Genomic DNA, 14,367 nt, shown 5'->3' with positions numbered 1-14,367 from the left:
TGATCATGAGGCTAACCCATTTTTTTTAGAACTAAAAAAAAAAGGTATGTTTACCAGAAATGCTTTTAAATTATGGAAGTAAGTGTTAATACCCAGGTCAGTTTATTTTTTGCTCATTTGTGGAATGTCCCTTCACATCTTATGAACAAACAGGAAGTCAGGGGACATCTCTACACCTGTTCCAGTGACAGTTGTCACTGGAACAGGTATCCTCATTGGAAGGTTTCCCTTCCCCTCCTGTTCTGTGACAACTGTAAAATTTAGCATTTTCCATATTTTTCTGATTTGGTGAAGATGGATACTAGAACAAATAAGGGGGCCAATTTCCCCAGAGTTAACACAGAATCCTGACAGGTTATCTAATCATTTCCCACGCCATCCAAAATTTAAACAAATGTGGTTATATAAACACCTTAGGCCTCTTTCACAATGGCAATTACATAAGAGTTTTTAGGATATTTCTAAATGCATTCAATGTTTAAAAAAATTGTATTGAGTTTCCAAGAGAGAATGCTAAATACAGGTACAATCATATCACAAGGTAATGATGGTGAATGGTAGTTGCAAATACATATAATAGAATAAAAGTCATTGAAGTTGATACAATACCAGGTTGAGGATTAGACTGTAGGTTTGGTTGTGGAAACCAATGTTTATAACTAGGAAAGGTGTGGCTTGCGTAGGTGGGGGTAGGGGGTTCCAGGGAAGTCAAGGGCAGGCAAAGGGCCTGTCTTAGCTCTATCTGGTCACTGGTTTATATGCTTTGGGAGAACACTGGGTACTAATGACAGACATGTTGTCAAAGCCCAGCAGCAAGTATTCATCAATCCAGGGCTGCCAAATCCAGATGTATTTTTGAATTTTATCCACTAAAGTTGCCTCAGTTATATCATGAATTGTGGCCTGTGCAGTCCTATTTTTAGTTTTGGTTTCTTCCAGACCTTGACTACTGTAAGTACTCAAATATCAAAATGCATGTAATGATTTTTAATGGTAGAGTCCACACTATGCATTTACCCGTATTCAGTTTAGCTACATTTGGGGCCCATTCACACCAGAAACTGTGTTTTTGCATGTGCAGTGACGTGCATTTGAAGTGCGATTTTATACATGCATTTGTGGTGCATCTGTCTTCTTTCTTTATTGAGCTTTTATGTGCACTGCACTGCATTGCAGTGCATTATTGTGCCTTTACTTGCATTTGCAGTGCAGAAAAATCCAGCTTGCTGTACTTTTTTTCAATGCACTGCAATAATGTGAACTATACCCATAAGATAACCTGGACTTTGGACTGTCTATGCATTTGGAGTGTAGTAAAAAATGCATCCTGTTTTAATTATACTGCTATTGGGTAGTGAAAAACTACCACGAGACCAGTTACGTGTTCTAGTCTCAGTCAGGTTATGGTATGCACTTGACTTCGGATGAGCCAGGTTAGCCTAACTGTGCATTATTTCCAGGATATGTGGCTGAAGTCAAGTGCTATGGTTTTCACTTTTTTTTTTTTTCATGCTTTGCTCAGTTCTTTTTTCAATATTTTGTACGTAATGGCTTGTTGCAATTGTGTTATTGTGACCTTGTGTGCTGTGTCTCTAGCATAATGTCTGTAATATGCAAAGCCATAAATAAAGAATAGAATAAAAACAAAAATAAAAAAATAAAAAAAAAGCATCCCATTGCATCTGGTGTGAATGTGCCCTTAAAGAAAATAGAATTCAGTGCATGCAATCGCAGATTAGATACTCTGAACAAATGTAAACCCGTGTACTTTTAAACGCAGGAAAACTTGATAACTTGATCTGGGAAGCATGTTTATAATCCCCAGATAATTTCCCAAGTGTTTAAGTAAACCAAATGCGGAGGATAGTATGGATGTAGTATAAGCCCTGGTTCACACTGCTGCGTCTTGTCGCATGACAAGTCGCACCCCGTTAACAGCAATAGAACCGTTTTAATCGATTCAACTCAAGTCGCTCTGACTTAGGAAAACGACTTTGGGGCAACTTCAATACGACTTGCATTGACTGCTGTTAAAGAAGTCGTATGCAAGCCGCGATGAAGTCACACAGGAATGTCAGCTTCAAAGTTGTGCGACTTTGAAGCCGTGCTGGTGTGAACTGGGGCTAAGGCTCCATGCACACTAGCTTTTTTTAAGCTCATAGAAGCTGTTATTAGCATTATTTTCTGCTCCGAGAAGTTAAATAGTGTTATCCTATGTGTTATCCTATGTGTTATCTTATGTGTCCATGCACACTACTTTAGGCTATTAGCGTTTTTTGAGCTTCAGCGTCTAGGAGCAGAGAATAAAATGTTTTTGCTGGCGGGGATCGGTAAGCATCCTTGCGATCGATCTTTCCGATCACGTGACCACTGTGGCAGCCAAGCACAGCGGTCACATGACCCGAATGCCCGAATCCTGGCCTTTAGAACTCTTAAAGGGCCGGGATGCAGTCAACAGGAAGGGGTTAACATCCATTAGGGATGAGGTTTGCAGTCGCCAGTACTATGGGATCTTGGCAAAGTTCAGGATTCACAGTCTCTCCAAATTTATATGGAGGTTTCCCCGGAAGAATTTTTTAAAACCATAATGCACTGCATGGCATTTGAACTTTGGTCAGCAGGCTTAGAAGGACCAATAAAGGTGGTTTTTGGTTAAACCAGCCCCCTCACTATAAAGAGGGGCACAGAGTCAGCAAATTGGAAGCTTTTGCAGAGGTGTTATTTTTGTAGGCTTTTTTGTCTCATTTAAATGTTTTGGTTGATTTAAAGTCAGCAGCTGCTGCCCCATCCATAGCAAAAAAAAAAAATGTGACTTGTTTTAACAGTGGTATTTTAGAGTTTATTTGTTTTGTGTAGTATTATTATATATTGATAGTGCTTTTTTTTTTTTTTTTTTTTTTTTTTTTTTTAATACATTTTTAGGGTGCTCAAAGCAAAACCAACATTCCCTAGTTGTTGACCATCTGTTCTGGAAACTGCATTTTGTTTGCAGCATGCCGCTGCATCGTTTTGAAAGAAAGAAAGAAAAGTTAAGTGCAAGAATATTGTGCAACGAAACCGCCTTACATTATATACACACATTCACCGTACCACCTGCCCCCATAGAGAAAATAAAAATCAGGTATATACCAGTTAGACCTACTGTCCCTAATTAAAATGGTCCTGCTGCTGGCCAGTTTTGCACTATGTATCCTCTGCGGTGTCTTAATTCATGTAATGAAAGCCCAGCCTGTGCATTTTGTCTCTAGTAAATTTGGGCCTATCCTTGCCTATTTAAAAAAATGTCCTGTTGCTGGAACTACTGTATTACCTACTGTATCTTAATTTTTGTAGTACATCTGTCTGTACTACATCTGTAGTACCTTTTGGACCAATATCCCTGATATATGCTGTATTTTAATTCTTTTAGTAAAGCCTCACAAGGGCTGCAGTATGTCAGTCTATGACATCAACATCAAGCACCATGGAAAGGCACGCTCCACAGATGTTATTTTGAAGGATTTGTGTAGTTTTAACGCTATCCTTCAAGCCACATAAAAAGATCTTTTCCACCCTGCAGTTTTTTGGCATTGTTACATGGCAGTGCTGAGCCTCCCATACATTTTTGACAGTGGTTTGCCTATTAGCCCTAAATGGCTAAAGTTTAACAAGATCAACCCCTACAGACTTCAACTAGATTCAGCCAAACTTTGAACAAGCTTGGCAGGATCCTGGCAGATTTTGCCCATCCCTACCACTGATCTCTGTAAACAGGCTGTATTCAAATAACATCTGACCACGAAAAGCAGCCAACAGCGCCACCTGCTGGCTAACTTTACAGACTAAAAAAGGAACATTTTTAAAACGTTATTTTCATGAAATCCTAAATATGATATAATTGAAATTGAAATATAAGAAAATATGAACAAAACCACTATGTGCTCTCTTTAAGGCCTATTCACACTAGCACAATGTGAGCCCATGTTCAATACTGATTTCTTCCAGACTGCTTGAGGTGCTACTCATTCTTAATGGCACCCCAAACAAACCAGACAAAGATCATGTGCCAAATCATACAGCTTGGTAACTCACTGCCATGTGCTGCAGTGCAATGCAATAAAAAAAAAAAAAAGTTGGGTGCACTTCTGTCCTTCTGTCGTTCTGTCGTGTGTAGGGCAACCCAATAGCACAAAAAACACATGTTCACCATCATACCTGCATAGGTGTGATTGAAGCTTATGGGATGACAGAAATTCACTATTGTGCATACATTTTGCACTCACTGTTAGTATACGTACAATTACCCTTTATGAACATACAGTATGCTTTGTTGTGTAATGTTTGCTCAGTGACAGCTACCCAGGTACTGCAGAATGGCAAATAAAACCACGAAAATGTCTACTTCATTGAGATCTGGCAGTCATTTTCAGTAAGAGTAATGTTTCAAATGCTGCCTCTACATGACAAAGGAGATCCACATTAGAGACACAGCAAGGCAGGAAGGAGGCTTATGCAAAAATGATATGTCCTGTAAAATAACAGCACTTTTGTTTTTCCTCTGGAGTCAATACATTAAAAGCAGACTTCAATAACCCACCTGACACTTGATCCCAGCCTGACTACATGGGCAAGCTTCTGGATCACAGAATAGGCGGCAGTCACATCCACATTCTTCTCTGGAGAGACGGATGGCACGAAGCTCCTGCTTCTCCTCAGCATCTATACGATGAACTCCAGCTGCTCTGAGCAGAGCTCGACGTCTTTTAGTTGGTAATGGTTGAAGGAAGAAGTAGTCATCTACTTCTACACTATCTACATCTATATCTTCGTCTGACACATCTTCTAAGGTGAGGCCATCGGCTTCTTCAGACTCTATGGTACCATTTTTTGTCAGCTGCCCATGGAGAGAAGCAAAAAGCCAAAACTTTGTTTAGTGGAAAAATCTGTAGAACAAAACCCCATGGTGGGGAAGGCACAAGGGCATAGTGGGACATTTTTGGGGGAGATATGGTATGCAATACAGTGCCTTGAAAAATGATTTATACCCCTTGAAATTTTTCACATTTTGTCATGTTACGTACAACTCAAAAATGTAAATGTATTTTATTGGGATTTTATGCGATAGATCAACACAAAGTGGCACATAGTTGTGAAGTGGAAGGAAAATAATAAATGGTTTTAAATTTTTTTTACAAATACCAGTAAATATCTGAAAAGTGTGGCACACATTTATGTATTCAGCCCCCGAGTCAATACTTTGTAGAACCACCTTTCACTGCAATTACAGTGGCAAGTCTTTTTGCACAGCTTTTTACCAGTTTTGCACAGCTAGAAAGTGACATTTTTGCCCATTCTTCTTTGAAAAATAGCTCAAGCTCTGTCAGATTGGATGGAGAGCGTCTGAACAGCAATTTTCAAGTCTCGCCACAGATTCTCAATAGGATTTAGGTCTGGAGTTTGACCGGCCATTTTAACGCATGAATATGCTTTGATCTAAACCATTCCATTGTAGCTCTGGCTGTATGTTTAGGGTCGTTGTCCTGCTTTAAGGTGAACCTCCGCTCCAGTCTCAAGTCTTTTGCAGACTGTAACAGGTTTTCTTCTAAGATTGCCCTGCATTTGGCTCCATCCATCTTCCCATCAACTATGGCCAGCTTACCTGTCCATGCTGAAGAAAAGCATCCCCACAACATGATGCTGCCACCACCATGTTTCACGGTGGGGATGGTGTGTTCTGGGTGATGTGCAGTATTAGTTTTCCGCCACACATAGCCTTTTGCTTTTACACCAAAAAGTTAAATTTTGGTCTCATCTGACCTGAGCACTTTCTTCCACGTTTGCTGTGTCCCCCACATGGCTTCTCGCAAACTGCAAACGGGACTTCTTTTGGCTTTCTTTCAACAATGTCTTTCTTTTTGCCACTCTTCCATAAAGGCCATATTTGTGGGGAGCACTACTAATACTTGTCCTGTGGACAGATTCTCCCACCTGAGCTGTGGATCTCTGCAGCACCTCCAGAATTACCATGGGCCTCTTGGCTGCTTCTCTGATTAATGCTCTCCTTGCCCAGCCTGTTGGTTTAGGTGAACGGCCATGTCTTGGTAGATTTGCAGTTGTGCCATACTCTTTCCATTTTCGAATGATGGATCGAACAGTGCTCCGTAAGATGTTCAAAGCTTGGGATATTTTTTTTATAACCTAACCCTGCTTTAAACTTCTCCGCAACTTTATCCCTGACCTATCTGGTGTGTTCCTTGGCCTTCATGATGCCTGTTTGTTCACTAAGGTTCTCTAACAAACCTCTGAGGACTTCACAGAACAGCTGTATTTATATTGAGATTAAATTACACACAGGTGGACTCTATTTACTAATTAGGTGACTTCTGAAGGCAATTGGTTCCACTAGATTTTAGTTAGGGGTATCAGAGCAAAGGGGACTGACTATAAATGCACGCCACACTTTTCAGATATTTAAACGTAAAAAAAAATTGAAAACCATTTATCATTTTCCTTCCACTTCACAATTATGTGCCACTTTGTGTTGGTCTATCACATAAAATCCCAATAAAATGTATTTACGTTTTTGGTTGTAACAAGACAATATGTGGAAAATCTCAAGGGGTATGAATACCTCAAAGCACCAAGTGTACTGCAGGTACAAAATGAAAATACTAAAGAATACCCCAGAATACAGAAGAAATAGCAGATAGGTTGGGAATATGCAAATTATATATGATTTTAAAGTGGTTGTAACCTTTCCTAATAACCAAATTATCTGTCAACAGACAAAATCAATTTTAAATAGGCACTGATCTTTGTTTAAAAAAAACAAAATCTTGCCTTTACAGTTTGTCCATCTTCCAAAATGCAGATCACATGATTGCTCTTCGATGCACAGATCTACTTTGAACTGACTATGGTAGATACAGGCGCACAGGGCAATAGTACAGCATGCCTGTATCTTTACCAGGATGACACAAGATGTAAACTGACCATGGTAGCATGGATCAGCTGCCATTATAATGTGGTCAGTTTACATGTAGGAGTGGCAGCACAGGCAGGATCAACCAGGTATTTTAGAGCATGGGCAGGCAGAAAAACAAAACAGACATGAGAAATCACATGTAAATAGCTTAACCACTTGCCGACCAGCTGCCATCATTATACTGCGGCAGGTCAGCTCGTTCCCGTGAATCGCTGTCATTGTATGTCGGCTCGGGAACTCTATTTTGTGGGCGCGATGTCCGCCTGCCACCCGCGATCGTTCCACGGAGTGACAGAACAGGGATCTGCCTGTGTAAACAAGGCAGATCTAAGTTCTGACAGGGGAGATCACACAGATCCTGTCTTTCTGCTATGCAGGAGTACGGATGTGTGTTTCCCCAGGCAGCCCATCCCCTATACAGTTAGAAAACACCTGCAGGGAACACATTTAACCCCTTGATCGCTCCTGATGTTAACCCCTTTCCTGCCAATGTCATTAGTACAATAACAGTGCATATTTTTAGCACCGATTACTGTAATAATGTTACTGGTTCCCAAAAAAAGTGTAAAAAATGTCAGCTAGGTGTCCGATCTGTCGGCCGCAATGTTGCAGTCCCATTAAAAATCGCAGATCACCGCCATTACTAGTAAAAAAAAAAATATTGCTTATTGCGATTTTTTTTTTACCAAAAATATGTAAAAGAATATAGATCAGCCTAATTTAAGGAAGAAATTTGTTTTTTATTTGTTTTTTTTGGGATATTTATAGCAGAAAGTAAAAAAAAATAGCTTTCGCTTTTAAAACTGTTGCTCTTTTTTTGTTTATAGCGCAAAAAATAAAAACCACAGAGGTGATCAAATACCACCAAAAGAAAGCTCTATTTGTGGGGAAAAAAGGATATAGATTTTCTTTGGGTACAGCTTTGCACGACCACGCAGTCAGTTAAAGCGATGCAGTGCCGTATCGCAAAAAATGGCCTGGACATTAAGGGGGTAAAATCCTTCCGGTCCTTAAGTGGTTAAAGAGGCATTGCAATATTTTTTCATTTTAACCATAACAAGCACTTTAAAGAGGACATGAGAATTATTTTGCATCTCTGACAGTCTTGTTCAAGAATAATAATAATAATGCTATGAAATTCTAAGGACAATGGGTGGCAGCTAAATTCTTCACCTATGTATGATTGTTAAGATACAGGGAATACCATAAATAGTGTATTTTTCTAAACTAAAAGGTTTGTACTAAAACTGCATCCAAATTTACCACGCAACAGCACATAATCCAAAGGCAAATAGTGCTAAGCAGAATGTAATTTGCATTGCTGGAACGTTTGACATTTTCGATTTAAAATATTTGGCTTTCGAGGAAAATACCATTTTTTATTTTTTTTTATTTTATTTTTTTAAACTAATGCTTGAAAACCGATTTCTCTTTTCATTTAAAGCATTGTTGAATTTGCTAAACTAACCATATTCTGTATACATTTTATCAATTTTAGTGGCATTTTGAAAGTAAAATTAAATTGTGTTTTATCATGTGAATTATAGCTCCGGAAATGATAAAAGAAACCATTTGAGGTGGTGATAACACTTCTTGAGAAAATAAAACTCGAAACCCCTGGTGCCCAACCTGTGGCCTATTGGGACTCCTTGTGCAGCCCATGGACCCCAGCAGTCTGCAGTGAAAGTGTCACGACTGATTATTATTTGAAGCTCTTTGATGATGTAAGGGTCCTATATACTGCTTGCATCAGTGGTTGTCAACTCAAGAGATAAACGGTTCATTTCATTTTAGATAATTCCACATATAAACAGGTTATGAAGTTATAAATTGGAATAATGCATAAAGATAAATGGAGGAGGACAAGACAAGTCAGAACCAGGCATACATATTTAATTGTAACTTTTTTTATTTTGAAAGTTGGATTAAAGGTTAGGGCAACTTGAACGGGCGTTTCAACTTTTTCACAGTTAAGTTTCTGGAAAGCATTTTCAATTTAGTTTAAATTTATTTAGGTTAAAATGTAGTAGCCCCTTTATAGATTTGACAGTTTATGAGCACACAGATTATCTGTACACTATAGACTTTTTTCTTCTAAATTTGCAGTACAGTATATTGATATATACTGTGACCTTTGGGTCCAGTATTGCTTCTCCATCACCATAAATAGTAAATTGATTTGTTTTTATTAAATTTTGACCCTAAATTTCACTATACACTAGCAGGGAAATACATTTTAAATGGGGGGTATGGCGCAAGTTATTGCATGGGGCTGTTTGTAGAAATAGAAAGATACTAGACAGATCACAAATCTCCAAAGGGAGGTTTCATCATGCACCCCAAGGGAGACAAGAGAAAAGGAGGTTGTGAAGGTGATGCAAGCGCATTTAATGTACATCAGCATTGTGCTTTCAGATTTTAATTTCTGATTGTGTTCCTATTCCTTCACTTCCTATCTGGTGGAACCATATTCAGCAGGACTGAGGTTATATCTGCCTAATGGAGCCTCACACAGCAGTAAAAACCTGACAGGAGCATTTTCTGTTAATTCAAAAATCGTTAAAAAGCCATGACAGACATCACAATGATGAATGGCCTCAGACTGCTGGATTGATGACCCTGCAAAAGTGGGTTCCTGGGTTCAATTCTTCTCAGATCTCTACCTACATAGAGTTTAAATTTTCACCCCATAGTGACACAAGTTTTATCCAACACTCACAAACACATACTGCTAGGTGAGCTAGCCTACGACTGATAGCGACATTAATTGGCACGTGTAAGCTTCTATATTCTGTGAATAATGCACTAAAATAAGCTGAAGGCGCTGACATATCTGGGACATTTTTGTCACACGGTGCTTCACAAATGTTAATATCAAAGTGCCTTGTTGACAAGTATGGTTGGAGGAAGAACAGTTCTTGTTGCCAATTCAAAATATTGAGTTTCATTATGCCACAATGCTATGGGAAAAAACTATCTTCCTTCAAACACATCTATACAGGATCATCTTGGCTTAGAAAGTATGGATGGCTACCAGTTAACAGATACAAGGACAAGACATTCACCTTCATTTTTCTTGTGTGAAGCTTCTCTTCCTTCAAGTGCTCACGTAAGATTTCTCGGTGTGTCACTTCCTGTTCCTGTGCAAACTCACACAGGGTATATTTCCGCACTGAATTGTGGTGCTGCGCCATGCCAAGGGAACTGCCCCCCTGACTTGGCACGCTGGTAAAACCTTGTCGCCGGGAGAAGTAGTATACAGTCACTTGGTCGAAGCGCACATTCTTCTGTCTCAGGAGTTTCTGCCTCTTCAGGATGGATGTCGCTGAACAAACCATGACAGATATGTATTACAAATTTATTTGAAGACATTTACAAAAGATCCTACTAAATACAAAGCAACATTAGATCTAATGTACACCTTCAAATTAATGTTAAAGGACATAAAATCTTTCTATATTTCTTCAAAACGAATGTGTGTTTGCTAATGAAGTATGAATAGTAAAAAAAAAAAAAAAAAAAAAAAAAAAAAAATCAGACCAGTTTTTTTTAATCTTAAACAATAACTTTCAGCCAACCAGCTAAAATCATTGAACTACTAGAGTGCAATAAGTAAACGACTGAGAAAAAGGGCTTCAGAACTTCCTGGGTTGCTAACCTGGAACAAGTATGGAAATCAGGTATTCTAACTTTATTTGACATATGCTAGTTGCAAGCCAGTGACTACCAAGGACAAAGGTGCTTTTGGGAGGGATGTCAAGGAAGAGAGAGGTGTTTGGAGAAGCATTTTGAGGAAAACCATCTAATCTGGCCTTTGGCAAAGTCAGCTGCCCTCATGGTGTCTATATTTAGAGAAGTGAAGAAGCACACTTCATTCCATCACTCCATTTTGAAGAAAGCCTGTGATGAGAGAAACTATCACAACCTACCCAACCCTTTGGCTATCTTGATGACTCTATATTGTAACATATTTTCCCACTAGAATGGCGCATAATGCAGGCAAGTGGGCTGAGGAGGCCCATCAGCCTGTAAAGTCAAAAACAGTCTAAAATCTGTTTGGTTTGGGTAAGCAATAAGATTTTTCTTGTATTTTACAAACTTCATTCATTTTAAAACACAATTTATAGGATATATGCCCACAATTTTAGCAATATATAGTTCATTTAAAGTGTTACTAAACCCAGGAGCCTGCATTCACTATGTCTGGTCTTCACAGTACACAGAACATGGAAATGGAACATGGAAATTTAGTAAATATAAACTGCTAAATACCTTTTCTCATTTCTCATCAGCAGTATATAGCAGTCTTGTGACTTCTATCAGGGTCTGGTTAAACGGGTTGTATGGGTTTGTTTCTTTTTAAAAAAAAAAAATAACAAACATGGTATACTTACCTCCACTGTGCAGTTCGTTTTGCACAGAGTGGCCTCGATCCTCCTGTTCTGGTCCCTCGGCGGCTGTCTTGGCTCCTCCCCGCAAAAGCTAACCTCCCTCTGGGAAGCTCTATCCCGAGGGGGTTAGCTTGTGGGCATGCTCCCTGTCATACACGCTGCGTCCGTAGACACAGAGTGTATAACTCGGTCCTGCACCCCGGTGGGCCGCGTCATTGGATGTGATTGACAGCAATCAATCTCTTCTATCTATCCAATCAACGGGCAGACTCCATGGAGAAGAGGACACCGGGAGGGCTGGGGGGGGACATTATTGCCAGGTGTTTTTTCACCTTAATGCATAGGATGCATCAAGGTGAAAAAAACCTAACCTTTACAACCCCTTTAAAGCTTGTAGGAGGAGTTTTCGTTCTACTCTGACTGTCCTATAAGGTTGCAGAACCCCTGACCCTCTGTCTGGACAGTGCTGATTGGCCCTGTGCTGATCACATGCACTCTTCCAAGAAAAAAAAAACTCTAGCAACACACACCAAACTGAGCATGTGCAGCTTGTCCCCTAGCTCTGTAAATATCAGGACATATATAGGAGTCAGTGGAAGAAGATGAGGATCAGAGGAGACAGGATCAAACAGCTTCTTTACACAATGCAGAGGATTAACCCCTTAGATTCCACAGTGAGTATAACAAGCATGCTTTAGTGCATATACAGACAGCATTGGTAAATGTGCACACCAGAAGATATGATAAAGAGTACTAGGTGCAGTCTATGCCATAGCTAAACCAAACACATCATACACAAGGCCAATTTATAAGAAGCTTCAGAGTGACCTGATTTAAGTAATGCACAGAAACTATACAGTAACTATGCTGGTGTTTTCATTTATACATAGTATAACATTTGCTATTGAGGCCATGGCCAAATAACCAAATAATATACACCAAATAATCCTTCTTTCACCTACTTATAAAAGAGGTACAAATATAAGATATGGGACTGAAAAAAGTTTTTCAATATTATTTAAAATATCTGAGCTCAGTGTTACTTGGGAGATAAACAGTAACACTTTTAAATGTCAAGAAAGATCACTTTTTAAAAAAAATTTACAGCCATTATTTTATAACAGGGAGACTGCTACACAAGTGTTTAATAAAAGTGGGTTTTGAATGCATACAGATTACAATTAAATCAGAAAATGCAGTTTTCTGCATTGGGCACTTTCAAATTTGCATTTCCAAGCAATATTTGGGAGGATAACATTGACTATTTCATACATAAAAAAAGGCCTATTTATCAAGAGGGACTATGGGTATGGGACACAAAGGAATGTCACAGGTCTAAATAACTGCATTTTATGAATAACTGATTCCATCACAAAATGGCCAACATTGTTGCACAGGCATGACCAGTACACTTTAGGATCTCTGAAAATATAAATGAGTTATTTACATTGACAAGGTGGTATGCCAGCAGTAGGCTTTATGTTTAGAGGAACTTACGGATAAGTCCAGTGGTGGTGGGAGCGTTAATGCTGTCACAGCTTTCTGCACTGTCACTGTTTGAGATTTCATCATCTGAATCTTTTGGGGTAGAAATAGGGGAGCCCACGTCAACATCTTCAAATTTTCTTTTCAGACTTCGGCTCGTCACAGCATCCATTTGTTTAAGGGCGGCCTGCAAACCAGGCAGAAACCAACATATAAACAAACTGTAGCTACAAACAATTACATTTTGTTAAAAAAAGAAAAAAAAAAAACTGAACTCCACATAAAATGATAAATACATGGTTGAAATTTAAATACATAAAATTTAACTTGCCAAAGGATTTGTAATTGTGTGCAGCCAGCCTGTCATCCAGGCAACCCAGGCTACCAGCACAGGTCAACGACTTCACCTTTTCTGCTGCAACTAAGCAATAGAACTTGGGTCACCAAGGCTCCCTCAGCCAATGATATGACAATACAAAGGCAGCATGTGGTCAACTGTGGATTTTCGCACTTGTAAGCATGTTCACAATTAGCAATGTAAAAACCAAAAGAGCCCCAAACTCTAGTACTGCCCCTTCCTTTAACCATTTGAAGAAAAGACATTTTCTGGCACTGTGTTTCCATGTAAAAATCTGTTTTTGTTTTTTTTTTTGCTAGAAAATTTGTTAGAACCCCCAAACCTTATATATTTTTTTTAAAGCAGAGGCCCTAAAGAATAAATTGGTGGGTTTGCAATTTTTTATGTCACAAGTTATTTGCTCAGCGGATTTTCAAATACAGTTTTTTGGCAAAATATACGTTTTTTAATTTTAATGCAAAAAAACAATACACAACCCAATTTTTTTGGTAAAATATAAAAGATGATGTTGTACCGAGTAAACAGATACCAAACATGATCAATGATCATGTTTTTGATTACTTATATTGCTGTCACAAGGAATGTAAACACCCTTGTGACAGCAATAGGCATGTGACAGGTCTCTTTAGGGAGGGATCTGGGGTCTATAAAACTCCAAATCCTCCTTTGCACCTGAAAGCATTTAAAACGCCAAGATCTGCATTTTTGAATACTTTCAATTTTCAAAAAATGGCGCCGTTAAGATGAAACTTAAAAACTGAAAATCATGTCATGTTATCTCTTCCAGGTTACCATAGCGGTGACCCAATCAAAGCTGATCCCGGCATTCATTGGGTCTCTAACTAGTGGGCAGACATGCTGGCTAGTAGCTTGGGTCTCCTGGTGGGACAGCATCACACGGGTACAACCACTTGAATGCAAATGACATACCTGGTCATACCTGACATACCCACTTTCAGACGATCCCTGAAAACTCATCTCTTCAGAGAAGCCTATCTGGCCCCACCTAACAACTGTACATTTATCTTCTCAATCAGCACATCACCCATAGTTATTACCTCTTGTATCTCTTGACCTTCCCTCCTAGATTGTAAGCTCTAAGGAGCAGGGCCCTCTGATTCCTACTGTATCAAATTGTATTGTATTTGTACTGTCTACCCTCAAGTTGT

General features: G+C 39.1%; 1 protein-coding gene across 2 annotated transcripts in view; it reads right to left on the bottom strand.

Moving 5' to 3' along the window:
- CSRNP2 (cysteine and serine rich nuclear protein 2) overlaps nucleotides 1–14,367 on the bottom strand; it is an 88,228-nt gene that overhangs the window by 9,767 nt on the left and 64,094 nt on the right. For both annotated transcript variants that reach the window (XM_073613712.1, XM_073613713.1), the window contains exons 2-4: nucleotides 12,853–13,027; nucleotides 10,030–10,289; nucleotides 4,577–4,873 (exon numbers count right to left, since the gene is read on the bottom strand). In XM_073613712.1, the coding sequence (XP_073469813.1) occupies nucleotides 4,577–4,873; nucleotides 10,030–10,289; nucleotides 12,853–13,012 (717 nt within the window). In that variant the 5' untranslated portion in view covers nucleotides 13,013–13,027. The remainder of the gene's footprint in view (nucleotides 1–4,576; nucleotides 4,874–10,029; nucleotides 10,290–12,852; nucleotides 13,028–14,367) is intronic.

The sequence above is a fragment of the Aquarana catesbeiana genome, linkage group LG02 (genome assembly GCF_042186555.1).
Source record: "Aquarana catesbeiana isolate 2022-GZ linkage group LG02, ASM4218655v1, whole genome shotgun sequence".
NCBI lineage: Eukaryota > Metazoa > Chordata > Amphibia > Anura > Ranidae > Aquarana > Aquarana catesbeiana.
The sequence above is the reverse complement of the archived record's forward strand: the minus strand, read 5'-3'. Positions and strand labels throughout refer to the sequence as shown.